Source organism: Gymnogyps californianus, unplaced genomic scaffold (genome assembly GCF_018139145.2).
Source record: "Gymnogyps californianus isolate 813 unplaced genomic scaffold, ASM1813914v2 HiC_scaffold_108, whole genome shotgun sequence".
Taxonomy (NCBI): Eukaryota; Metazoa; Chordata; class Aves; order Accipitriformes; family Cathartidae; genus Gymnogyps; species Gymnogyps californianus.
Genome location: NW_026113989.1, coordinates 102,887 through 129,545, shown reverse-complemented (window position 1 = coordinate 129,545; position 26,659 = coordinate 102,887). Strand labels below are relative to the sequence as shown.

Here is a 26,659-nt window from a genome sequence, read left to right as displayed (position 1 = left end):
CCCCAGCCCCAACCAAAACGGCCCCCCGCCCCCCGAGCCCCGTGGTGGGGCCCTACGGCAAGGGCTGAAGGCGGCCCCCGCCAGGGTAGGGGTTGGGGGGGCACTGACCAAACAGCCACCCTTAACCCCCAGCACACTGGCAAAGAAATTAAAAGACGACGATAAAGCTGATGGATCTTTAGTCTTTCACCTAATGACACACACTAGCAGCAGGTCTAGCATGAAAATACATTCAGGTTCTAAGCTCCCTGCCTTTTCCTTTGCTTACAAGTGTGCAAGAAAGAGCTCCTGAAACAAAATTAATTTGGCATCCTTTGGCAATCGTGTAAGTGTTAGTGTCGAAAGCCTGAGGACACCAGACACCTTTTGAACTGAAGGCAGGTGATTTTCTCAGAAAACACGAATGTCCTGCAGAGGACGCACCCCCGACACACAGCTACAGGGATCAGCCGTTTCTCTCCAAATAGAGAGGGACAGAGCTCTCGCACAAGTGTCCGGGTGGCACCTAGAGCAAACCCCGCGAGGCACCAGCACTGGCTGCGCCCCATGCCCGGGCGCAGCCGTGGGTGCCCACGGTGTCGGCAGGCAGGAGCCAGGCACGGGGCTCCTCCGACCGGCAGCGGGGCCCCGAGGGGCTGGGGGAGCCCACAACCATGGCCAGCAACAGACAGCGACACCAACCTGGCCGACGCACGGTGCGGGAGGCGGTGATGGGAGCCCCACCTGGCCAGTCTCAAGAGCACCTCCAGGGACACAAGCCTGACAAGCCAATGTCCTGGAGGCCAAACAAAGGGCCTCGCTAATTAATGGGCCCTGGGAGGGGCCTAATTGATGGGCCATCACCAATTGGGGGTGGCCAATTGGGCTTCACCCACAGGCAAGGCACCCTAGGCCAGACTGACTTTTGGTTTGATGCAATCCTCCTGTTGAGAGAACAGCAGGGCTGGAGTCTTTTTTCCCCCTATTTGTCACAGACTCGTTGATAGCGTGCAGGGGACCTAACTTTAGACACCTCAGCTACTGACACCTGCTCCAGCCCCTCATCACCTCTGTGGCCCTGCTCTGGACCCGCTCAAGCAGGTCCATGTCTTTCTTCTGCTCTTGACCACTGTACACCCCACGGATGAAAACCAGGGGAGAACCTCACCTAAAGTCAATGCAATAGAAAAGACCCAGCCTGTCTCTGTACAAAAGACCAAAGCAGAAAGGGGAAACTGGGGAGCACCCTCAGTCACCACTGAGTGTGAGAGGTGACGGAAGACGTGGTTGCCAGCTCCCCTTTCACGGCAATTGGTCGGGTTTCCCTCGTGAATTCCGCATGATTGTCCTCCGGGGTCTGTGTCAGGAGATGGGGTGACACCGTATGACATGGGAGCCAGCGCAGGTTAGGGCTGTGAGACTGGGGAGATGCTCGAACACAACGAGTTGGGCACAACCAGGCAAGTCCTTCCTTTTGATTCAGTTTGTGGTAGCGGAGAGACCAGGCACTCTCGGGCACTCAAGTTAATGGAACTTCTGCTCCACTCCACCCAAAACCACTCCGACCAATTCCTTCTTCCTCTGCCACATGCTTTCAGGGGCAAAAGCCACTTGACTTATCCTAACACATATTTCACACTCAGATTGACTCGCTCTTTGCAGTCAGTGCTCCCAGCACCTTGAATCATAGAATCATAGAATGGTTTGCATTGGGAGGGACCTTTAAAGGTCATCTAGTCCAACCGCCCCTGCCATGAGCAGGGCCATCTTCAACTAGATCACGTTGCTCAGAGCCCCGTCCAACCTGACCTTGAATGCTTCCAGGGACGGCGCATCTGCCACCTCTCTGGGCAACCTGTGCCAGTGTTTCGCCACCCTCAGCGCAAAAAAATGTCCTGCTTATAGCTAGTCTGAATCTACCCTCTTCTAGTTTAAAACCATTACCCCTTGTCCTGTTGCAACAGGCCCTACTAAAAACTCGGTCCCCATCTTTCTTATAAGCCCCCTTTACGTACTGAAAGGCTGCAATCAGGTCTCCCGGAGCCTTCTCTTCTCCAGGCTGAACAACCGCAGCTCGCTCTGCTTTTCTTCCCAGGAGAAGGTCTCACCAGAGCGGAGTAGAGGGGCAGAATCCCCTCCCTCGACCTGCTGGCCACGCTGCTTTTGATGCAGCCCAGGATACGGGTGGCGTTCTGGGCAGCGAGCGCACGTTGCCGGCTCACGTCCAGCTTTTCGTCCACCAGTACTCCCCGAGTCCTTCTCGGCAGGGCTGCTCTCAATCCCTTCATCCCCCAGCCTGTATTGATACCGGGGCTTGCCGCGACCCAGGTGCAGGACCTTGCACTTGGCCTTGTTGAACCTCACGAGGTTCACGTGGGCCCGCTTCTCGAGCTTGTCCAGCTCCCTCTGGATGGCATCCCGTCCCTCGGGCGTGCTGTCAACCGCACCACTCAGCTTGGTGTCTCCTGCAAACTTGCTGAGGGTGCACTCGATGCCCCTGTCTATGTCGTTGATGAAGATATTAAACAGTACTGGTCCCCTGAGGGACACCGCTCGTCACCGATCTCCGTCCGCGCATCGAGCCGTTGAGCACTACCCTCTGGATGCGACCATCCGACCACTTCCTTATCCACCGAACAGTCCGTCCATCAGGTCCAACTGAGAGAGGAGGATGTTGGGGGGGACTGTGTCAAAGGCCTTACAGAAGTCCAGACAGATGACATGGGTAGCTCTTCCCTCGTCCACTGATGTAGTCACTCCATCAGCGAAGGCCACTGGGTTGGTCGGGCAGCCTATACCACCAGCTGCTCTCTCGAGGCTTCCTTTTGCATGTCAAATAATTTAAGAGACTATTTTTACTGTTTTATTGATTGACTTTGCTCTTTGAGGACCCTGACAGAAAGGATTCCCTTCAATTTCACATGAAGAAGAAATGGAAAAGTAAAGGCTTCATCTTTCCCGTGAAACAAAAGTGACTCGTTAGCCCTGGGGTCCCCCAAGGTGCCAAACTGGGCTCCAGCCTGCCAGCTGCCTCCAGGAGGGGATCTTGCACTTGTCTCGACACTGAAATCACTCCCTCTTCAGCCTCCTGAGCTGTTGGTAACAGCACCCGAGGAGGTCAGCACTCCCTTGGCTGTGGTTTCCTGCCGTTCTGGGGGACTGTGAGCTCCTCACCGCCCCTCTGACAGTGCCCGGAAAACAGCGCAGAGCTGGGGGCTCAGCCCCGGGTGGGACTGTGTCCCAGCCCTTGGACGGAGCTGCCCGACGGGACGGGCTCCCCAACCCGGGAAGGCAGCTCCCCTGGCTGTGCTCCAGTGCCCTCCACGAGCACCTGAGAGCCATCCCCACGCAGCCTCGGCCTGGCTGTGAGGTCACAGCGGGGCTGTGAGGTCACAGAGCCCCACGATGCCGCGCCAGTCATAAGCACTGACCGCTCAGCCCCGGCCCAGACTACTGCAGCAGCAGCAGCAGCAGCAGCAGCAGCAGCAGCAGCAGCATGGTGCGAGCACAGGGGGCCATGGCCCCTGCCCGCCACCTCCTCCTCCTCCTCCTGGTGGCCCTGCATGCCAGGGCTGCTCCATGGCGAGCGCGGGGAGCAGGTAAGCGGGTGGTGCTGGTGCAGCCTTTCACAGGCCGGTGGGCTCTTCTGCCCGAGGAGCATGGATGATGGTTTTTTTCCTCCGGTGCTTTCGCGAGGGCTTCCTCTGTGTGCGTGAGAGCTCTCCCGGTAAGAAAGCGCCAGGGGGCCGTACGTTGGTCCATCCGCTCGTCGAGGGGTGTTGCCCATGGCCTGGAAAGAGTGTGTGGAGAGCTGCAAGGAGCCAGCCAAGAGGTCACCAGGCCCCTCTGCCGCTTTGGCAATCTCCACCTACGTCTGGCTCCCACGTTGTTACCTGACCCCCTTCCGGTGCCTGCAGTTCACTCAGGCAGAAGTGGATCCCAACATGCAAGGGAAACGTTTCTCATCTGTGCTTGCTTCTAGATGAGGGCGGTGGCAACGGTTATCCAGCTTCTCGGCTGGACGTTGGTTTGGAGCCCTTGCGGCACCTGGAGGTACGTTCTCCATGTCCCTTTCCTTGAAACAATACCCACTGACAATGTGGCAACAGCTTAGTCACGTGCAATTTGCCTTAAGATCCTCTCAAGGTCGACGGCTTCCCGACTTCTTGGTCTATTCCTGTCCTCGAGCCTGAGAGCAATCCCACAGGTAAGTCAGTGGGAGGAAGGCGCATCTACCTTTTCATCTTCTTGCCGTCTGACATGCAAGTTGCTCCTTCCGTGGCCAAGGCGCAGACATGGAGAAGAGCAGAGAGGGAACGGGTCAGGCTCAGAGATGTGCTTCGGGGCGCTTTGCCTGGCGAAGCTGTCTTTGCCAGCCCCTCGGAGCCTGAGCTGCTCCCGGTGCCGGCTGCCAAGCCAGCGGGCTTGTTGGGGTTGAGTTTAGAGCTGGTGTGACCTCCAGGGAGCCCTTCTCCCGGCAGCTCCCTGCGTGGTTCGTTTTGCCCCAGCATGGTGCCATTGCAGGCACGCGGTAACTCCTTGCACCATGCTCCTGAGTGGAAGGGAGAGATGAGTGCCGTGGAGTAATCCCGTCTTTGAATTGCACTCGCTGCCACTCTGATCTGAAGAAGTATCTGGAACTGTGTCACGGGAGCTGTTCTGTCCTGCGCTTCTTTGCAGCCATGCCTGTGGGTGACAGTGATCCAGCTTCCCGGCTGGGTTCCAGGACTGAGCCTCTGGGAGATGGCATGGGTACGTCATCATGGCTTTTTTCCTCCCTTTGAGAGCTGCCAGCTCAAAGCCCAAAGGTCAGCCAGCCGGGCGGCTCGGCAGGTGTGAGGACGGAGACGTGCACGTGTGTGCCCTCTCCTTGCGTGATCCCCTTACCGCTTCTGCCGTTCAGTTCTGCCGATGTCGATCACAAAAGATGACGGAAGCTTCTCTGCGTGTTTAGTTACAGAAGTGCCCGTAGGGAGGACTTTTCCAGCTCCTCGGCTGGATGCTGCGCTAGAGCCCAGCTGGCATCGCAGGGGTGAGTAGTCTGTCTCTGCTGACCTCACAGGCTGAGTGCTCGGTTTCTGTAATGTGTTCATGTGAAACTGAACCAAATACTTTCTGTTAAGGTCCTCCAAGAGCAAAGCCCCAAGCTGAAGGAGGAAAAAAGTCCCCAGAGGCATCTGAAGTCCTGAGGCAGATGCTGGAGGAACTGGAGAGAGGACACGGTGGGTACATTTCACTCTGCCTTAGCCGTGGAGTCAGCAACCGGAGGTTTTAGATAGACGTCGGGACACGCTGTAGCCTGCACAGCGGGAAGGGGTCGATCAGAGCCTCGCAGCAGCGATGCTGGGCTTCCCGCCTTGCAGGCGCTGGCGAGCCACAGAGACGGTGCAGAGCCTCTGCTGCCAGTTGGGGTTCCAGCCGAGCGCCAGCGGCAGCTGCTGCCCACTTTTACCAGTACGGCTCGGAGCTGCTTTGTGCAGATGGCGGTAGGCAGATTTGAGCTGCTCCCAGCAGCTCAGGCGTGGCTGTGGTTCGGAGCAGTGACTAGGCGCAGCCCCAAAAGCCCAGGCGTTTTTTCTAAGCCTGATCGATGTCTTTGAGAAGTGTTGCCTCCTGAAGATGCCATCTCCCTGACGGGGAACGGTTCCATCTGATCCAACTGTCCCGCTTGCTTTCTCAAGAGTCGGAACGAGAGGCTGTGCGGAAGGAGGCGTTTCCAGAAGGAAGCAGTGGCTCTCTACCAGTCTCTGCCAAAGAAACGGAGGCGATGAAAGCCACCGGCACGCCAGGTAATTGCTGTCCCATGCTCAGCCGGTGTCACCCATCAGGATCGCTGTGTGTCAGCAGGCTCTTCCCCGGTGCCCGCTCTTGCACCTCACGTCAGCAGCCAAAGCTGAAAGTGTTTTGGGGTCGAGGCATCTGCAGCACGTTCCGCAGGTGATGGAAACGGGACTCTTAATCGAATGTACCTCCCGCGGTGGCTGCATCCCAGAGTCCCTAGAGGCCCAAGGCCCAAGGGCAGCACAGAGCGGGATCCCTCCCGTGAGCTGAGGTCCAGAGCGATGCCCTGACTCCCAGATCGGGCAGGGGCTTCGAGGGAACCTCCCCGTCCTCCTCCATCCTCTGTGCCTGAGCCCTGCTGAGGCTTTACCTGTCGTCTCTGCTTTTTGGCAGCGCTGTCAAAGCCCGGAGAAGACCACCACGGCGGCGTATATGAATTTTTTCGAACGGACTCAGGTACTGAGCAGTCTTGCTGGGGTCCCTAAGTGGGAGACGCGTCCCAAAACTGGGAGCGGCTGCAAGCAGTGCCCATGCTGGAGAAAAGGCAGAAGGGGAGAACAAGGCTCCGGTGTCTCCTCAGAGGGCCTGACGCCGTCCCCTCGGGGTGTGGGAGCTGGCCCGGCGGGAGGGAGAGTTGGGGGTGGCATGCCTGCTGCAGGGATGGTTTGTGTCCGTGTCCCTCGAAGGAGCGACTGGTCAAGCAGCTGCGCTCCCCCCGGGCTCTCCTTCTGGCCTGCCGAGTTTTGTTCGCTGGGACAACCTGTCCCAAAGGGTGGGAGCGTGCCTCCAGGCACCAGCTCCGGGGGGAAACAGAGAACTTCCCGGCCATATCAAACGTGCTGCAAGCTTACCAGTGGTGCACAGGACGGCCTAACGTTCCAAATTGCTCCTCCAGATGTGGTCGGCGAGAGAACCACAAGTGTTTACAGTCCCAGAGCAATGCCCAGAGCTCCGCAAGCGTCTTCTGTCCTCAAGACGTGCGAAGGAACTGTATGATAGGCACAGCAGCACTCCTGATTTCCCTGCCACTTGCGATACTGTTGTGCTGTGTCGTGATCCGGCGGCGGAGGAAGAGAAAACAGTGAGTCATTGATTTTCCCCCCACTGCTTCCTTCGATGGCTGCTTGTGGCCACGAAGCCTTTCTAGTCAGGCTGCTGTGGAGTGGCGAGTGAGCGGTTGGCCAGAAAACTCTGCGGAGGTTTCTGCTGCTGTCAGGTGCTTTAATTGGCCTCTTAAGTCCTGGGCCTTCCTCTCGGGAGCCCGCTCTGCCTGGAGCCAGCGTTAGCTCAAAGTGGCCCTGCCCGGACAAGAGCAGCCCCCAGGAGCGACAGGCAGAGGCAAAGCAAGGTCAGGACGAGAAAGCGCGGGGGACGAGATTGCCCTAGACAGCGAGAGGCGCCCTCGCGCCCGCTCCTGACCAGCGAACCTGCCCGGAGGATTCCCCCTGCTTGGTGGTGCCATGAGGTGCAGGCATCCACCTCAGCCAAGGCGTGCCAGCAGCTCCGCCCGTGGTGGTGAGCCTTGCCAGCTCTGGGCCGTGCTGTGGAGCACAGTCCCTGTGTCCGTCTGCAGCTGAGGGCCTCAGCGGCCTCCTCTCTCCACAGGCGCCTCTCTGCAGCTTCAGGAGCCCAGCGGGAAAGCGGCGGCTGGCCCTCGCGCCCGGACAGCCGCACCAGCCACACCAGCCGCCCCGGCACCCCTGAGAGCTGGACGCAACGCCAGCAGCCGCCGCTCCGGCCTGCAAAACCGGCGCGCCCGCCCTCCCCACGGCCCCCGCGGCCCCCCAGCCCGGCTCCGGCTCCCCAGCTGCTGCGGAACCAGCCCAGCGCCTTCCAGCCCCAGCCCCAACCAAAACGGCCCCCCGCCCCCGAGCCCCGTGGTGGGGCCCTACGGCAAGGGCTGAAGGCGGCCCCCGCCAGGGTAGGGGTTGGGGGGGCACTGACCAAACAGCCACCCTTAACCCCCAGCACACTGGCAAAGAAATTAAAAGACGACGATAAAGCTGATGGATCTTTAGTCTTTCACCTAATGACACACACTAGCAGCAGGTCTAGCATGAAAATACATTCAGGTTCTAAGCTCCCTGCTTTTCCTTTGCTTACAAGTGTGCAAGAAAGAGCTCCTGAAACAAAATTAATTTGGCATCCTTTGGCAATCGTGTAAGTGTTAGTGTCGAAAGCCTGAGGACACCAGACACCTTTTGAACTGAAGGCAGGTGATTTTCTCAGAAAACACGAATGTCCTGCAGAGGACGCACCCCCGACACACAGCTACAGGGATCAGCCGTTTCTCTCCAAATAGAGAGGGACAGAGCTCTCGCACAAGTGTCCGGGTGGCACCTAGAGCAAACCCCGCGAGGCACCAGCACTGGCTGCGCCCCATGCCCGGGCGCAGCCATGGGTGCCCACGGTGTCGGCAGGCAGGAGCCAGGCACGGGGCTCCTCCGACCGGCAGCGGGGCCCGAGGGGCTGGGGGAGCCCACAACCATGGCCAGCAACAGACAGCGACACCAACCTGGCTGACGCACGGTGCGGGAGGCAGTGATGGGAGCCCGACCTGGCCAGTCTCAAGAGCACCTCCAGGGACACAAGCCTGACAAGCCAATGTCCTGGAGGCCAACAAAGGGCCTCACTAATTAATGGGCCCTGGGAGGGGCCTAATTGATGGGCCATCACCAATTGGGGGTGGCCAATTGGGCTTCACCCACAGGCAAGGCACCCTAGGCCAGACTGACTTTTGGTTTGATGCAATCCTCCTGTTGAGAGAACAGCAGGGCTGGAGTCTTTTTTCCCCCTATTTGTCACAGACTCGTTGATAGCGTGCAGGGGACCTAACTTCAGACACCTCAGCTACTGACACCTGCTCCAGCCCCCTCATCACCTCTGTGGCCCTGCTCTGGACCCGCTCAAGCAGGTCCATGTCTGTCTTCTGCTCTTGACCACTGTACACCCCACGGATGAAAACCAGGGGAGAACCTCACCTAAAGTCAATGCAATAGAAAAGACCCAGACTGTCTCTGTACAAAAGACCAAAGCAGAAAGGGGAAACTGGGGAGCACCTCAGTCACCACTGAGTGTGAGAGGTGACGGAAGACGTGGTTGCCAGCTCCCTTTCACGGCAATTGGTCGGGTTTCCCTCGTGAATTCCTCATGATTGTCCTCCGGGGTCTGTGTCAGGAGATGGGGTGACACCGTATGACATGGGAGCCAGCGCAGGTTAGGGCTGTGAGACTGGGGAGATGCTCGAACACAACGAGTTGGGCACAACCAGGCAAGTCCTTCCTTTTGATTCAGTTTGTGGTAGCGGAGAGACCAGGCACTCTCGGGCACTCAAGTTAATGGAACTTCTGCTCCACTCCACCCAAAACCACTCCGACCAATTCCTTCTTCCTCTGCCACATGCTTTCAGGGGCAAAAGCCACTTGACTTATCCTAACACATATTTCACACTCAGATTGACTCGCTCTTTGCAGTCAGTGCTCCCAGCACCTTGAATCATAGAATCATAGAATGGTTTGCATTGGGAGGGACCTTTAAAGGTCATCTAGTCCAACCCCCCTGCCATGAGCAGGGCCATCTTCAACTAGATCACGTTGCTCAGAGCCCCGTCCAACCTGACCTTGAATGCTTCCAGGGACGGGGCATCTGCCACCTCTCTGGGCAACCTGTGCCAGTGTTTCGCCACCCTCAGCGCAAAAAAATGTCCTGCTTATAGCTAGTCTGAATCTACCCTCTTCTAGTTTAAAAACCATTACCCCTTGTCCTGTTGCAACAGGCCCTACTAAAAACTCGGTCCCCATCTTTCTTATAAGCCCCTTCAAGTACTGAAAGGCTGCAATCAGGTCTCCCGGAGCCTTCTCTTCTCCAGGCTGAACAACCGCAGCTCGCTCTGCTTTTCTTCCCAGGAGAAGGTCTCACCAGAGCGGAGTAGAGGGGCAGAATCCCCTCCCTCGACCTGCTGGCCACGCTGCTTTTGATGCAGCCCAGGATACGGGTGGCGTTCTGGGCAGCGAGCGCACGTTGCCGGCTCACGTCCAGCTTTTCGTCCACCAGTACTCCCGAGTCCTTCTCGGCAGGGCTGCTCTCAATCCCTTCATCCCCCAGCCTGTATTGATACCGGGGCTTGCCGCGACCCAGGTGCAGGACCTTGCACTTGGCCTTGTTGAACCTCACGAGGTTCACGTGGGCCCGCTTCTCGAGCTTGTCCAGCTCCCTCTGGATGGCATCCCGTCCCTCGGGCGTGCTGTCAACCGCACCACTCAGCTTGGTGTCTCCTGCAAACTTGCTGAGGGTGCACTCGATGCCCCTGTCTATGTCGTTGATGAAGATATTAAACAGTACTGGTCCCTGAGGGACACCGCTCGTCACCGATCTCCGTCCGCGCATCGAGCCGTTGAGCACTACCCTCTGGATGCGACCATCCGACCACTTCCTTATCCACCGAACAGTCCGTCCATCAGGTCCAACTGAGAGAGGAGGATGTTGGGGGGGACTGTGTCAAAGGCCTTACAGAAGTCCAGACAGATGACATGGGTAGCTCTTCCCTCGTCCACTGATGTAGTCACTCCATCAGCGAAGGCCACTGGGTTGGTCGGGCAGCCTATACCCACCAGCTGCTCTCTCGAGGCTTCCTTTTGCAGGATCCTCTCAAGGTCGACGGCTTCCCGACTTCTTGGTCTATTCCTGTCCTCGAGCCTGAGAGCAATCCCACAGGTAAGTCAAATAATTTAAGAGACTATTTTTTCTGTTTTATTGATTGACTTTGCTCTTTGAGGACCCTGACAGAAAGGATTCCCTTCAATTTCACATGAAGAAGAAATGGAAAAGTAAAGGCTTCATCTTTCCCGTGAAACAAGAGTGACTCGTTAGCCCTGGGGTCCCCCAAGGCGCCAAACTGGGCTCCAGCCTGCCAGCTGCCTCCAGGAGGGGATCTTGCACTTGTCTCGACACTGAAATCACTCCCTCTTCAGCCTCCTGAGCTGTTGGTAACAGCACCCGAGGAGGTCAGCACTCCCTTGGCTGTGGTTTCCTGCCGTTCTGGGGGACTGTGAGCTCCTCACCGCCCTCTGACAGTGCCCGGAAAACAGCGCAGAGCTGGGGGCTCAGCCCGGGTGGGACTGTGTCCCAGCCCTTGGACGGAGCTGCCCGACGGGACGGGCTCCCCAACCCGGGAGGGCAGCTCCCCTGGCTGTGCTCCAGTGCCCCTCCACGAGCACCTGAGAGCCATCCCCACGCAGCCTCGGCCTGGCTGTGAGGTCACAGCGGGGCTGTGAGGTCACAGAGCCCCACGATGCCGCGCCAGTCATAAGCACTGACCGCTCAGCCCCCGGCCCAGACTACTGCAGCAGCAGCAGCAGCAGCAGCAGCAGCAGCAGCAGCGGCCACAGCGGCAGCAGCAGCAGCAGCAGCAGCAGCAGCAGCAGCAGCATGGTGCGAGCACAGGGGGCCATGGCCCTGCCCGCCACCTCCTCCTCCTCCTCCTCCTCCTGGTGGCCCTGCATGCCAGGGCTGCTCCGTGGCGAGCACGGGGAGCAGGTAAGCGGGTGGTGCTGGTGCAGCCTTTCACAGGCGGCGGGCTCTTCTCCCCGAGGAGCGTGGATGATGTTTTTTTTCCTCCGGTGCTTTCGCGAGGGCTTCCTCTGTGTGCGTGAGAGCTCTCCCGGTAAGAAAGCGCCAGGGGGCCGTACGTTGGTCCATCCGCTCGTCGAGGGGTGTTGCCCATGGCCTGGAAAGAGTGTGTGGAGAGCTGCAAGGAGCCAGCCAAGAGGTCACCAGGCCCCTCTGCCGCTTTGGCAATCTCCACCTACGTCTGGCTCCCACGTTGTTACCTGACCCCCTTCCGGTGCCTGCAGTTCACTCAGGCAGAAGTGGATCCCAACATGCAAGGGAAACGTTTCTCATCTGTGCTTGCTTCTAGATGAGGGCGGTGGCAACGGTTATCCAGCTTCTCGGCTGGACGTTGGTTTTGGAGCCCTTGCGGCACCCTGGAGGTACGTTCTCCATGTCCCTTTCCTTGAAACAATACCCACTGACAATGTGGCAACAGCTTAGTCACGTGCAATTTGCCTTAAGATCCTCTCAAGGTCGACGGCTTCCCGACTTCTTGGTCTATTCCTGTCCTCGAGCCTGAGAGCAATCCCACAGGTAAGTCAGTGGGAGGAAGGCGCATCTACCTTTTCATCTTCTTGCCGTCTGACATGCAAGTTGCTCCTTCCGTGGCCAAGGCGCAGACATGGAGAAGAGCAGAGAGGGAACGGGTCAGGCTCAGAGATGTGCTTCGGGGCGCTTTGCCTGGCGAAGCTGTCTTTGCCAGCCCTCGGAGCCTGAGCTGCTCCCGGTGCCGGCTGCCAAGCCAGCGGGCTTGTTGGGGTTGAGTTTAGAGCTGGTGTGACCTCCAGGGAGCCCCTTCTCCCGGCAGCTCCCTGCGTGGTTCGTTTCGCCCAGCATGGTGCCATTGCAGGCACGCGGTAACTCCTTGCACCATGCTCCTGAGTGGAAGGGAGAGATGAGTGCCGTGGAGTAATCCCGTCTTTGAATTGCACTCGCTGCCACTCTGATCTGAAGAAGTATCTGGAACTGTGTCACGGGAGCTGTTCTGTCCTGCGCTTCTTTGCAGCCATGCCTGTGGGTGACAGTGATCCAGCTTCCCGGCTGGGTTCCAGGACTGAGCCTCTGGGAGATGGCATGGGTACGTCATCATGGCTTTTTCCTCCCTTTGAGAGCTGCCAGCTCAAAGCCCAAAGGTCAGCCAGCCGGGCGGCTCGGCAGGTGTGAGGACGGAGACGTGCACGTGTGTGCCCTCTCCTTGCGTGATCCCTTACCGCTTCTGCCGTTCAGTTCTGCCGATGTCGATCACAAAAGATGACGGAAGCTTCTCTGCGTGTTTAGTTACAGAAGTGCCCGTAGGGAGGACTTTTCCAGCTCCTCGGCTGGATGCTGCGCTAGAGCCCAGCTGGCATCGCAGGGGTGAGTAGTCTGTCTCTGCTGACCTCACAGGCTGAGTGCTCGGTTTCTGTAATGTGTTCATGTGAAACTGAACCAAATACTTTCTGTTAAGGTCCTCCAAGAGCAAAGCCCCAAGCTGAAGGAGGAAAAAAGTCCCCAGAGGCATCTGAAGTCCTGAGGCAGATGCTGGAGGAACTGGAGAGAGGACACGGTGGGTACATTTCACTCTGCCTTAGCCGTGGGAGTCAGCAACGGAGGTTTTAGATAGACGTCGGGACACGCTGTAGCCTGCACAGCGGGAAGGGGTCGATCAGAGCCTCGCAGCAGCGATGCTGGGCTTCCCGCCTTGCAGGCGCTGGCGAGCCACAGAGACGGTGCAGAGCCTCTGCTGCCAGTTGGGGTTCCAGCCGAGCGCCAGCGGCAGCTGCTGCCCCACTTTTACCAGTACGGCTCGGAGCTGCTTTGTGCAGATGGCGGTAGGCAGATTTGAGCTGCTCCCAGCAGCTCAGGCGTGGCTGTGGTTCGGAGCAGTGACTAGGCGCAGCCCCAAAAGCCCAGGCGTTTTTTCTAAGCCTGATCGATGTCTTTGAGAAGTGTTGCCTCCTGAAGATGCCATCTCCCTGACGGGGAACGGTTCCATCTGATCCAACTGTCCCGCTTGCTTTCTCAAGAGTCGGAACGAGAGGCTGTGCGGAAGGAGGCGTTTCCAGAAGGAAGCAGTGGCTCTCTACCAGTCTCTGCCAAAGAAACGGAGGCGATGAAAGCCACCGGCACGCCAGGTAATTGCTGTCCCCTGCTCAGCCGGTGTCACCCATCAGGATCGCTGTGTGTCAGCAGGCTCTTCCCCGGTGCCCGCTCTTGCACCTCACGTCAGCAGCCAAAGCTGAAAGTGTTTTGGGGTCGAGGCATCTGCAGCACGTTCCGCAGGTGATGGAAACGGGACTCTTAATCGAATGTACCTCCCGCGGTGGCTGCATCCCAGAGTCCCTAGAGGCCCAAGGCCCAAGGGCAGCACAGAGCGGGATCCCTCCCGTGAGCTGAGGTCCAGAGCGATGCCCTGACTCCCAGATCGGGCAGGGGCTTCGAGGGAACCTCCCGTCCTCCTCCATCCTCTGTGCCTGAGCCCTGCTGAGGCTTTACCTGTCGTCTCTGCTTTTTGGCAGCGCTGTCAAAGCCCGGAGAAGACCACCACGGCGGCGTATATGAATTTTTTCGAACGGACTCAGGTACTGAGCAGTCTTGCTGGGGTCCCTAAGTGGGAGACGCGTCCCAAAACTGGGAGTGGCTGCAAGCAGTGCCCATGCTGGAGAAAAGGCAGAAGGGGAGAACAAGGCTCCGGTGTCTCCTCAGAGGGCCTGACGCCGTCCCCTCGGGGTGTGGGAGCTGGCCCGGCGGGAGGGAGAGTTGGGGGTGGCATGCCTGCTGCAGGGATGGTTTGTGTCCGTGTCCCTCGAAGGAGCGACTGGTCAAGCAGCTGCGCTCCCCCCGGGCTCTCCTTCTGGCCTGCCGAGTTTTGTTCGCTGGGACAACCTGTCCCAAAGGGTGGGAGCGTGCTCCAGGCACCAGCTCCGGGGGGAACAGAGAACTTCCCGGCCATATCAAACGTGCTGCAAGCTTACCAGTGGTGCACAGGACGGCCTAACGTTCCAAATTGCTCCTCCAGATGTGGTCGGCGAGAGAACCACAAGTGTTTACAGTCCCAGAGCAATGCCCAGAGCTCCGCAAGCGTCTTCTGTCCTCAAGACGTGCGAAGGAACTGTATGATAGGCACAGCAGCACTCCTGATTTCCCTGCCACTTGCGATACTGTTGTGCTGTGTCGTGATCCGGCGGCGGAGGAAGAGAAAACAGTGAGTCATTGATTTTCCCCCCACTGCTTCCTTCGATGGCTGCTTGTGGCCACGAAGCCTTTCTAGTCAGGCTGCTGTGGAGTGGCGAGTGAGCGGTTGGCCAGAAAACTCTGCGGAGGTTTCTGCTGCTGTCAGGTGCTTTAATTGGCCTCTTAAGTCCTGGGCCTTCCTCTCGGGAGCCGCTCTGCCTGGAGCCAGCGTTAGCTCAAAGTGGCCCTGCCCGGACAAGAGCAGCCCCAGGAGCGACAGGCAGAGGCAAAGCAAGGTCAGGACGAGAAAGCGCGGGGGACGAGATTGCCCTAGACAGCGAGAGGCGCCCTCGCGCCCGCTCCTGACCAGCGAACCTGCCCGGAGGATTCCCCTGCTTGGTGGTGCCATGAGGTGCAGGCATCCACCTCGGCCAAGGCGTGCCAGCAGCTCCGCCCGTGGTGGTGAGCCTTGCCAGCTCTGGGCCGTGCTGTGGAGCACAGTCCCTGTGTCCCGTCTGCAGCTGAGGGCCTCAGCGGCCTCCTCTCTCCACAGGCGCCTCTCTGCAGCTTCAGGAGCCCAGCGGGAAAGCGGCGGCTGGCCCTCGCGCCCGGACAGCCGCACCAGCCACACCAGCCGCCCCGGCACCCCTGAGAGCTGGACGCAACGCCAGCAGCCGCCGCTCCGGCCTGCAAACCGGCGCGCCCGCCCTCCCACGGCCCCGCGGCCCCCCAGCCCGGCTCCGGCTCCCCAGCTGCTGCGGAACCAGCCCAGCGCCTTCCAGCCCCAGCCCAACCAAAACGGCCCCCCCGCCCCCGAGCCCCGTGGTGGGGCCTACGGCAAGGGCTGAAGGCGGCCCCGCCAGGGTAGGGGTTGGGGGGGCACTGACCAAACAGCCACCTTAACCCCAGCACACTGGCAAGAAATTAAAGACGACGATAAAGCTGATGGATCTTTAGTCTTTCACCTAATGACACACACTAGCAGCAGGTCTAGCATGAAAATACATTCAGGTTCTAAGCTCCTGCTTTTCCTTTGCTTACAAGTGTGCAAGAAAGAGCTCCTGAAACAAAATTAATTTGGCATCCTTTGGCAATCGTGTAAGTGTTAGTGTCGAAAGCCTGAGGACACCAGACACCTTTTGAACTGAAGGCAGGTGATTTTCTCAGAAAACACGAATGTCCTGCAGAGGACGCACCCCCGACACACAGCTACAGGGATCAGCCGTTTCTCTCCAAATAGAGAGGGACAGAGCTCTCGCACAAGTGTCCGGGTGGCACCTAGAGCAAACCCCGCGAGGCACCAGCACTGGCTGCGCCCATGCCCGGGCGCAGCCGTGGGTGCCCACGGTGTCGGCAGGCAGGAGCCAGGCACGGGGCTCCTCCGACGGCAGCGGGGCCCGAGGGGCTGGGGGAGCCCACAACCATGGCCAGCAACAGACAGCGACACCAACCTGGCCGACGCACGGTGCGGGAGGCGGTGATGGGAGCCCCACCTGGCCAGTCTCAAGAGCACCTCCAGGGACACAAGCCTGACAAGCCAATGTCCTGGAGGCCAAACAAGGGCCTCGCTAATTAATGGGCCCTGGGAGGGGCCTAATTGATGGGCCATCACCAATTGGGGGTGGCCAATTGGGCTTCACCACAGGCAGGCACCCTAGGCCAGACTGACTTTTGGTTTGATGCAATCCTCCTGTTGAGAGACAGCAGGGCTGGAGTCTTTTTTCCCCTATTTGTCACAGACTCGTTGATAGCGTGCAGGGGACCTAACTTTAGACACCTCAGCTACTGACACTGCTCCAGCCCCCTCATCACCTCTGTGGCCCTGCTCTGGACCCGCTCAAGCAGGTCCATGTCTTTCTTCTGCTCTTGACCACTGTACACCCCACGGATGAAAACCAGGGGAGAACTCACCTAAAGTCAATGCAATAGAAAAGACCCAGCCTGTCTCTGTACAAAGACAAAGCAGAAAGGGGAAACTGGGGAGCACCCTCAGTCACCACTGAGTGTGAGAGGTGACGGAAGACGTGGTTGCCAGCTCCCCTTTCACGGCAATTGGTCGGGTTTCCCTCGTGAATTCCGCATGATTGTCCTCCGGGGTCTGTGTCAGGAGATGGGGTGACACCGTATGACATGGGAGCCAGTGCAGGTTAGGGCTGTGAGACTGGGGAGATGCTCGAACACAACGAGTTGGGCACAACCAGGCAAGTCTTCCTTTTGATTCAGTTTGTGGTAGCGGAGAGACCAGGCACTCTCGGGCACTCAAGTTAATGGAACTTCTGCTCCACTCACCCAAAACCACTCCGACCAATTCCTTCTTCCTCTGCCACATGCTTTCAGGGGCAAAAGCCACTTGACTTATCCTAACACATATTTCACACTCAGATTGACTCGCTCTTTGCAGTCAGTGCTCCCAGCACCTTGAATCATAGAATCATAGAATGGTTTGCATTGGGAGGGACCTTTAAAGGTCATCTAGTCCAACCGCCCTGCCATGAGCAGGGCATCTTCAACTAGATCACGTTGCTCAGAGCCCCGTCCAACCTGACTTGAATGCTTCCAGGGACGGCGCATCTGCCACTCTCTGGGCAACCTGTGCCAGTGTTTCGCCACCTCAGCGCAAAAAAATGTCCTGCTTATAGCTAGTCTGAATCTACCTCTTCTAGTTTAAAACCATTACCCTTGTCCTGTTGCAACAGGCCTACTAAAACTCGGTCCCCATCTTTCTTATAAGCCCCCTTTACGTACTGAAAGGCTGCAATCAGGTCTCCCCGGAGCCTTCTCTTCTCCAGGCTGAACAACCGCAGCTCGCTCTGCTTTTCTTCCCAGGAGAAGGTCTCACCAGAGCGGAGTAGAGGGGCAGAATCCCTCCCTCGACCTGCTGGCCACGCTGCTTTTGATGCAGCCAGGATACGGGTGGCGTTCTGGGCAGCGAGCGCACGTTGCCGGCTCACGTCCAGCTTTTCGTCACCAGTACTCCCGAGTCCTTCTCGGCAGGGCTGCTCTCAATCCCTTCATCCCCCAGCCTGTATTGATACCGGGGCTTGCCGCGACCCAGGTGCAGGACCTTGCACTTGGCCTTGTTGAACCTCACGAGGTTCACGTGGGCCCGCTTCTCGAGCTTGTCCAGCTCCCTCTGGATGGCATCCGTCCTCGGGCGTGCTGTCAACGCACCACTCAGCTTGGTGTCTCCTGCAAACTTGCTGAGGGTGCACTCGATGCCCTGTCTATGTCGTTGATGAAGATATTAAACAGTACTGGTCCCTGAGGGACACCGCTCGTCACCGATCTCGTCCGCGCATCGAGCCGTGAGCACTACCCTCTGGATGCGACCATCGACCACTTCTTATCCACCGAACAGTCCGTCCATCAGGTCCAACTGAGAGAGGAGGATGTTGGGGGGGACTGTGTCAAAGGCCTTACAGAGTCCAGACAGATGACATGGGTAGCTCTTCCCTCGTCCACTGATGTAGTCACTCATCAGCGAAGGCCACTGGGTTGGTCGGGCAGCCTATACCACCAGCTGCTCTCTCGAGGCTTCCTTTTGCATGTCAATAATTTAAGAGACTATTTTTACTGTTTTATTGATTGACTTTGCTCTTTGAGGACCCTGACAGAAAGGATTCCTTCAATTTCACATGAAGAAGAAATGGAAAAGTAAAGGCTTCATCTTTCCCGTGAAACAGAGTGACTCGTTAGCCCTGGGGTCCCCCAAGGCGCCAAACTGGGCTCCAGCCTGCCAGCTGCCTCCAGGAGGGGATCTTGCACTTGTCTCGACACTGAATCACTCCTCTTCAGCTCTGAGCTGTTGGTAACAGCACCGAGGAGGTCAGCATCCCTTGGCTGTGGTTTTTTGCCGTTCTGGGGGACTGTGAGCTCCTCACCGCCCCTCTGACAGTGCCCGGAAAACAGCGCAGAGCTGGGGGCTCAGCCCGGGTGGGACTGTGTCCAGCCCTTGGACGGAGCTGCCGACGGGACGGGCTCCCCAACCCGGAGGGCAGCTCCCTGGCTGTGCTCCAGTGCCCCTCCACGAGCACCTGAGAGCCATCCACGCAGCCTCGGCCTGGCTGTGAGGTCACAGCGGGGCTGTGAGGTCACAGCGCCCCACGATGCCGCGCAGTCATAAGCACTGACCGCTAAGCCCCGGCCAGACTACTGCAGCAGCAGCAGCAGCAGCAGCAGCGCAGCAGCGGGCACAGCGGGGCAGCAGCAGCAGCAGCAGCAGCAGCAGCAGCAGCAGCAGCAGCATGGTGCGAGCACAGGGGGGCCATGGCCCTGCCCGCCACTCTCTCCTCTCCTCCTCCTGGTGGCCCTGCATGCAGGGCTGCTCCGTGGCGAGCACGGGGAGCAGGTAAGGGGTGGTGCTGGTGCAGCCTTTCACAGGCCGGCGGGCTCTTCTCCCGAGGAGCGTGGATGATGTTTTTTTTCCTCCGGTGCTTTCGCGAGGGCTTCCTCTGTGTGCGTGAGAGCTCTCCGGTAAGAAAGCGCAGGGGGCCGTACGTTGGTCCATCCGCTCGTCGAGGGTGTTGCCCATGGCCTGGAAAGAGTGTGTGGAGAGCTGCAAGGAGCAGCAAGAGGTCACCAGGCCCCTCTGCCGCTTTGGCAATCTCCACCTACGTCTGGCTCCACGTTGTTACTGACCCCTTCCGGTGCCTGCAGTTTCACTCAGGCAGAAGTGGATCCCAACATGCAGGGAACGTTTCTCATCTGTGCTTGCTTCTAGATGAGGGCGGTGGCAACGGTTATCCAGCTTCTCGGCTGGACGTTGGTTTGGAGCCCTTGCGGCACCTGGAGGTACGTTCTCCATGTCCTTTCCTTGAAAACAATACCCACTGACAATGTGGCAACAGCTTGTCACGTGCAATTTGCCTTAAGTCCTCTCAAGGTCGACGGCTTCCCGACTTCTTGGTCTATTCCTGTCCTCGAGGCCTGAGGCAATCCCACAGGTAAGTCAGTGGGAGGAAGGCGCATCTACCTTTTTCATCTTCTTGCGTCTGACATGCAGTTGTCCTTCCGTGGCAAGGCGCAGACATGGAGAAGAGCAGAGAGGAACGGGTCAGGCTCAGAGATGTGCTTCGGGGCGCTTTGCCTGGCGAAGCTGTCTTTGCCAGCCTCGGAGCCTGAGCTGCTCCCGGTGCGGCTGCCAAGCAGCGGGTTGTTTGGGGTTGAGTTTAGAGCTGGTGTGACCTCCAGGGAGCCCTTCTCCCGGCAGCTCCCTGCGTGGTTCGTTTTGCCCAGCATGGTGCCATTGCAGGCACGCGGTACTCCTTGCACATGTCTCTGAGTGGAAGGGAGAGATGAGTGCTGTGGAGTAATCCGTCTTTGAATTGCACTCGCTGCCACTCTGATCTGAAGAAGTATCTGGAACTGTGTCACGGGAGCTGTTCTGTCCTGCGCTTCTTTGCAGCCATGCTTGTGGGTGACAGTGATCCAGCTTCCGGCTGGGTTCAGGACTGAGCTCTGGGAGATGGCATGGGTACGTCATCATGGCTTTTTCTCCTTTGAGAGCTGCCAGCTCAAAGCCCAAAGGTCAGCCAGCGGGCGGCTCGGCAGGTGTGAGGACGGAGACGTGCACGTGTGTGCCCTCTCCTTGCGTGATCCCTTACCGCTTCTGCCGTTCGTTCTGCCGGATGTCGATCACACTAGATGACGGAGCTTTCTCTGCGTGTTTAGTTACAGAAGTGCCCGTAGGGAGGACTTTTCCAGCTCCTCGGCTGGATGCTGCGCTAGAGCCAGCTGGCATCGCAGGGTGAGTTAGTCTGTCTCTGCTGACCTCACAGGCTGAGTGCTCGGTTTCTGTATGTGTTCATGTGAAACTAACCAAATACTTTCTGTTAAGGTCTCCAAGAGCAAAGCCCCAAGCTGAAGGAGGAAAAAAGTCCCCAGAGGCATCTGAAGGTCCTGAGGCAGGATGCTGGAGGAACTGTGAGAAGGACACGGTGTGGTACATTTCACTCCTGCCTTAGCCGTGGGAGTCAGCAAACCGGGAGTTTTAGATAGACGTCGGGACACGCTGTAGCCTGCACAGCGGGAAGGGGTCGTATCAGAGCTCGCAGCAGCGATGCTGGCTTCCGCCTTGCAGGCGCTGGCTGGAGAGAGACGGGAGAGCCTCTGTGCAGTTGGGGTTCCAGCGAGCGCCAGCGGCAGCTGCTGCCCCACTTTTACCAGTACGGCTCGGAGCTGCTTTGTGCAGATGGCGGTAGGCAGTTTGAGCTGCTCCCAGCAGCTCAGGCGTGGCTGTGGTTCGGAGCAGTGACTAGGGCAGCCCCAAAAGCCCAGGCGTTTTTTGCGCTAAGCCTGATCGATGTCTTTGAGAAGTGTTGCCTCCTGAAGATGCCATCTCCCTGACGGGGAACGGTTCCATCTGATCCAACTGTCCCGCTTCTTTCTCAGAGTCGGAACGAGAGGCTGTGCGGAAGGAGGCGTTTCCAGAAGGAAGCAGTGGCTCTCTACCAGTCTCTGCCAAAGAAACGGAGGCGATGAAAGCCACCGGCACGCCAGGTAATTGCTGTCCCATGCTCAGCCGGTGTCACCCATCAGGATCGCTGTGTGTCAGCAGGCTCTTCCCCCGGTGCCCGCTCTTGCACCTCACGTCAGCAGCCAAAGCTGAAAGTGTTTTGGGGTCGAGGCATCTGCAGCACGTTCCGCAGGTGATGGAAACGGGACTCTTAATCGAATGTACCTCCCGCGGTGGCTGCATCCCAGAGTCCCTAGAGGCCCAAGGCCCAAGGGCAGCACAGAGCGGGATCCCTCCCGTGAGCTGAGGTCCAGAGCGATGCCCTGACTCCCAGATCGGGCAGGGGCTTCGAGGGAACCTCCCCGTCCTCCTCCATCCTCTGTGCCTGAGCCCTGCTGAGGCTTTACCTGTCGTCTCTGCTTTTTGGCAGCGCTGTCAAAGCCCGGAGAAGACCACCACGGCGGCGTATATGAATTTTTTCGAACGGACTCAGGTACTGAGCAGTCTTGCTGGGGTCCCTAAGTGGGAGACGCGTCCCAAAACTGGGAGCGGCTGCAAGCAGTGCCCATGCTGGAGAAAAGGCAGAAGGGGAGAACAAGGCTCCGGTGTCTCCTCAGAGGGCCTGACGCCGTCCCCTCGGGGTGTGGGAGCTGGCCCGGCGGGAGGGAGAGTTGGGGGTGGCATGCCTGCTGCAGGGATGGTTTGTGTCCGTGTCCCTCGAAGGAGCGACTGGTCAAGCAGCTGCGCTCCCCCCGGGCTCTCCTTCTGGCCTGCCGAGTTTTGTTCGCTGGGACAACCTGTCCCAAAGGGTGGGAGCGTGCCTCCAGGCACCAGCTCCGGGGGGAAACAGAGAACTTCCCGGCCATATCAAACGTGCTGCAAGCTTACCAGTGGTGCACAGGACGGCCTAACGTTCCAAATTGCTCCTCCAGATGTGGTCGGCGAGAGAACCACAAGTGTTTACAGTCCCCAGAGCAATGCCCAGAGCTCCGCAAGCGTCTTCTGTCCTCAAGACGTGCGAAGGAACTGTATGATAGGCACAGCAGCACTCCTGATTTCCCTGCCACTTGCGATACTGTTGTGCTGTGTCGTGATCCGGCGGCGGAGGAAGAGAAAACAGTGAGTCATTGATTTTCCCCCCACTGCTTCCTTCGATGGCTGCTTGTGGCCACGAAGCCTTTCTAGTCAGGCTGCTGTGGAGTGGCGAGTGAGCGGTTGGCCAGAAAACTCTGCGGAGGTTTCTGCTGCTGTCAGGTGCTTTAATTGGCCTCTTAAGTCCTGGGCCTTCCTCTCGGGAGCCCGCTCTGCCTGGAGCCAGCGTTAGCTCAAAGTGGCCCTGCCCGGACAAGAGCAGCCCCCAGGAGCGACAGGCAGAGGCAAAGCAAGGTCAGGACGAGAAAGCGCGGGGGACGAGATTGCCCTAGACAGCGAGAGGCGCCCTCGCGCCCGCTCCTGACCAGCGAACCTGCCCGGAGGATTCCCCCTGCTTGGTGGTGCCATGAGGTGCAGGCATCCACCTCAGCCAAGGCGTGCCAGCAGCTCCGCCCGTGGTGGTGAGCCTTGCCAGCTCTGGGCCGTGCTGTGGAGCACAGTCCCTGTGTCCCGTCTGCAGCTGAGGGCCTCAGCGGCCTCCTCTCTCCACAGGCGCCTCTCTGCAGCTTCAGGAGCCCAGCGGGAAAGCGGCGGCTGGCCCTCGCGCCCGGACAGCCGCACCAGCCACACCAGCCGCCCCGGCACCCCTGAGAGCTGGACGCAACGCCAGCAGCCGCCGCTCCGGCCTGCAAAACCGCGCGCGCCCGCCCTCCCCACGGCCCCCGCGGCCCCCCAGCCCGGCTCCGGCTCCCCAGCTGCTGCGGAACCAGCCCAGCGCCTTCCAGCCCCAGCCCCAACCAAAACGGCCCCCCGCCCCCCGAGCCCCGTGGTGGGGCCCTACGGCAAGGGCTGAAGGCGGCCCCCGCCAGGGTAGGGGTTGGGGGGGCACTGACCAAACAGCCACCCTTAACCCCCAGCACACTGGCAAAGAAATTAAAAGACGACGATAAAGCTGATGGATCTTTAGTCTTTCACCTAATGACACACACTAGCAGCAGGTCTAGCATGAAAATACATTCAGGTTCTAAGCTCCCTGCCTTTTCCTTTGCTTACAAGTGTGCAAGAAAGAGCTCCTGAAACAAAATTAATTTGGCATCCTTTGGCAATCGTGTAAGTGTTAGTGTCGAAAGCCTGAGGACACCAGACACCTTTTGAACTGAAGGCAGGTGATTTTCTCAGAAAACACGAATGTCCTGCAGAGGACGCACCCCCGACACACAGCTACAGGGATCAGCCGTTTCTCTCCAAATAGAGAGGGACAGAGCTCTCGCACAAGTGTCCGGGTGGCACCTAGAGCAAACCCCGCGAGGCACCAGCACTGGCTGCGCCCCATGCCCGGGCGCAGCCGTGGGTGCCCACGGTGTCGGCAGGCAGGAGCCAGGCACGGGGCTCCTCCGACCGGCAGCGGGGCCCCGAGGGGCTGGGGGAGCCCACAACCATGGCCAGCAACAGACAGCGACACCAACCTGGCGACGCACGGTGCGGGAGGCGGTGATGGGAGCCCACCTGGCCAGTCTCAAGAGCACCTCCAGGGACACAAGCCTGACAAGCCAATGTCCTGGAGGCCAAACAAAGGGCCTCGCTAATTAATGGGCCCTGGGAGGGGCCTAATTGATGGGCCATCACCAATTGGGGGTGGCCAATTGGGCTTCACCCACAGGCAAGGCACCCTAGGCCAGACTGACTTTTGGTTTGATGCAATCCTCCTGTTGAGAGAACAGCAGGGCTGGAGTCTTTTTTCCCCCTATTTGTCACAGACTCGTTGATAGCGTGCAGGGGACCTAACTTTAGACACCTCAGCTACTGACACCTGCTCCAGCCCCCTCATCACCTCTGTGGCCCTGCTCTGGACCCGCTCAAGCAGGTCCATGTCTTTCTTCTGCTCTTGACCACTGTACACCCCACGGATGAAAACCAGGGGAGAACCTCACCTAAAGTCAATGCAATAGAAAAGACCCAGCCTGTCTCTGTACAAAAGACCAAAGCAGAAAGGGGAAACTGGGGAGCACCCTCAGTCACCACTGAGTGTGAGAGGTGACGGAAGACGTGGTTGCCAGCTCCCCTTTCACGGCAATTGGTCGGGTTTCCCTCGTGAATTCCTCATGATTGTCCTCCGGGGTCTGTGTCAGGAGATGGGGTGACACCGTATGACATGGGAGCCAGCGCAGGTTAGGGCTGTGAGACTGGGGAGATGCTCGAACACAACGAGTTGGGCACAACCAGGCAAGTCCTTCCTTTTGATTCAGTTTGTGGTAGCGGAGAGACCAGGCACTCTCGGGCACTCAAGTTAATGGAACTTCTGCTCCACTCCACCCAAAACCACTCCGACCAATTCTTCTTCCTCTGCCACATGCTTTCAGGGGCAAAAGCCACTTGACTTATCCTAACACATATTTCACACTCAGATTGACTCGCTCTTTGCAGTCAGTGCTCCCAGCACCTTGAATCATAGAATCATAGAATGGTTTGCATTGGGAGGGACCTTTAAAGGTCATCTAGTCCAACCGCCCCTGCCATGAGCAGGGCCATCTTCAACTAGATCACGTTGCTCAGAGCCCCGTCCAACCTGACCTTGAATGCTTCCAGGGACGGGCATCTGCCACCTCTCTGGGCAACCTGTGCCAGTGTTTCGCCACCCTCAGCGCAAAAAAATGTCCTGCTTATAGCTAGTCTGAATCTACCCTCTTCTAGTTTAAAACCATTACCCCTTGTCCTGTTGCAACAGGCCCTACTAAAAACTCGGTCCCCATCTTTCTTATAAGCCCCCTTTACGTACTGAAAGGCTGCAATCAGGTCTCCCCGGAGCCTCTCTTCTCTGAACAACCGCAGCTCGCTCTGCTTTTCTTCCCAGGAGAAGGTCTCACCAGAGCGGAGTAGAGGGGCAGAATCCCCTCCCTCGACCTGCTGGCCACGCTGCTTTTGATGCAGCCCAGGATACGGGTGGCGTTCTGGGCAGCGAGCGCACGTTGCCGGCTCACGTCCAGCTTTTCGTCCACCAGTACTCCCCGAGTCCTTCTCGGCAGGGCTGCTCTCAATCCCTTCATCCCCCAGCCTGTATTGATACCGGGGCTTGCCGCGACCCAGGTGCAGGACCTTGCACTTGGCCTTGTTGAACCTCACGAGGTTCACGTGGGCCCGCTTCTCGAGCTTGTCCAGCCCTCTGGATGGCATCCCGTCCCTCGGGCGTGCTGTCAACCGCACCACTCAGCTTGGTGTCTCCTGCAAACTTGCTGAGGGTGCACTCGATGCCCCTGTCTAGTTGATGAAGATATTAAACAGTACTGGTCCCCTGAGGGACACCGCTCGTCACCGATCTCCGTCCGCGCATCGAGCCGTTGAGCACTACCCTCTGGATGCGACCATCCGACCACTTCCTTATCCACCGAACAGTCCGTCCATCAGGTCCAACTGAGAGAGGAGGATGTTGGGGGGACTGTGTCAAAGGCCTTACAGAAGTCCAGACAGATGACATGGGTAGCTCTTCCCTCGTTGATGTAGTCACTCCATCAGCGAAGGCCACTGGGTTGGTCGGGCAGCCTATACCCACCAGCTGCTCTCTCGAGGCTTCCTTTTGCATGTCAAATAATTTAAGAGACTATTTTTTCTGTTTTATTGATTGACTTTGCTCTTTGAGGACCCTGACAGAAAGGATTCCCTTCAATTTCACATGAAGAAGAAATGGAAAAGTAAAGGCTTCATCTTTCCCGTGAAACAAAAGTGACTCGTTAGCCCTGGGGTCCCCCAAGGTGCCAAACTGGGCTCCAGCCTGCCAGCTGCCTCCAGGAGGGGATCTTGCACTTGTCTCGACACTGAAATCACTCCCTCTTCAGCCTCCTGAGCTGTTGGTAACAGGAGGAGGTCAGCACTCCCTTGGCTGTGGTTTCCTGCCGTTCTGGGGGACTGTGAGCTCCTCACCGCCCCTCTGACAGTGCCCGGAAAACAGCGCAGAGCTGGGGGCTCAGCCCGGGTGGGACTGTGTCCCAGCCCTTGGACGGAGCTGACGGGACGGGCTCCCCAACCCGGGAGGCAGCTGTGCCCTCCACGAGCACCTGAGAGCCATCCCCACGCAGCCTCGGCCTGGCTGTGAGGTCACAGCGGGGCTGTGAGGTCACAGAGCCCCACGATGCCGCGCCAGTCATAAGCACTGACCGCTCAGCCCCGGCCCAGACTACTGCAGCAGCAGCAGCAGCAGCAGCAGCAGCAGCAGCAGGTGCAGCACAGGGGGCACATGGCCCCCTGCCCGCCTCCTCCTCTCCTCCTCCTGGTGGCCCTGCATGCCAGGGCTGCTCCATGGCGAGCGCGGGGAGCAGGTAAGCGGGTGGTGCTGGTGCAGCCTTTCACAGGCCGGTGGCTCTTCTGCCCGAGGAGGGATGATTTTTTTCCTCCGGTGCTTTCGCGAGGGCTTCCTCTGTGTGCGTGAGAGCTCTCCCGGTAAGAAAGCGCCAGGGGGCCGTACGTTGGTCCATCCGCTCGTCGAGGGTGTTGCCCATGGCCTGGAAAGAGTGTGTGGAGAGCTGCAAGGAGCCAGCCAAGAGGTCACCAGGCCCCTCTGCCGCTTTGGCAATCTCCACCTACGTCTGGCTCCCACGT

At 58.6% G+C, this 26,659-nt stretch overlaps 1 protein-coding gene across 1 annotated transcript in view; it reads left to right on the top strand.

The window, feature by feature from the left end:
- Window positions 1-4,464: 4,464 nt before the first annotated feature.
- LOC127027941 (uncharacterized) overlaps window positions 4,465-26,659 on the top strand; it is a 39,840-nt gene continuing 17,645 nt past the window's right edge. Inside the window, exons 1-10 of the mRNA XM_050913795.1 lie at window positions 4,465-4,731; window positions 4,934-5,011; window positions 5,103-5,201; window positions 5,661-5,768; window positions 6,154-6,216; window positions 6,656-6,750; window positions 10,401-10,473; window positions 10,834-11,015; window positions 11,678-11,750; window positions 12,377-12,448. Of these exons, the coding sequence (XP_050769752.1) occupies window positions 4,662-4,731; window positions 4,934-5,011; window positions 5,103-5,201; window positions 5,661-5,768; window positions 6,154-6,216; window positions 6,656-6,750; window positions 10,401-10,473; window positions 10,834-11,015; window positions 11,678-11,750; window positions 12,377-12,448 (913 nt within the window). The 5' untranslated portion in view covers window positions 4,465-4,661. The remainder of the gene's footprint in view (window positions 4,732-4,933; window positions 5,012-5,102; window positions 5,202-5,660; window positions 5,769-6,153; window positions 6,217-6,655; window positions 6,751-10,400; window positions 10,474-10,833; window positions 11,016-11,677; window positions 11,751-12,376; window positions 12,449-26,659) is intronic.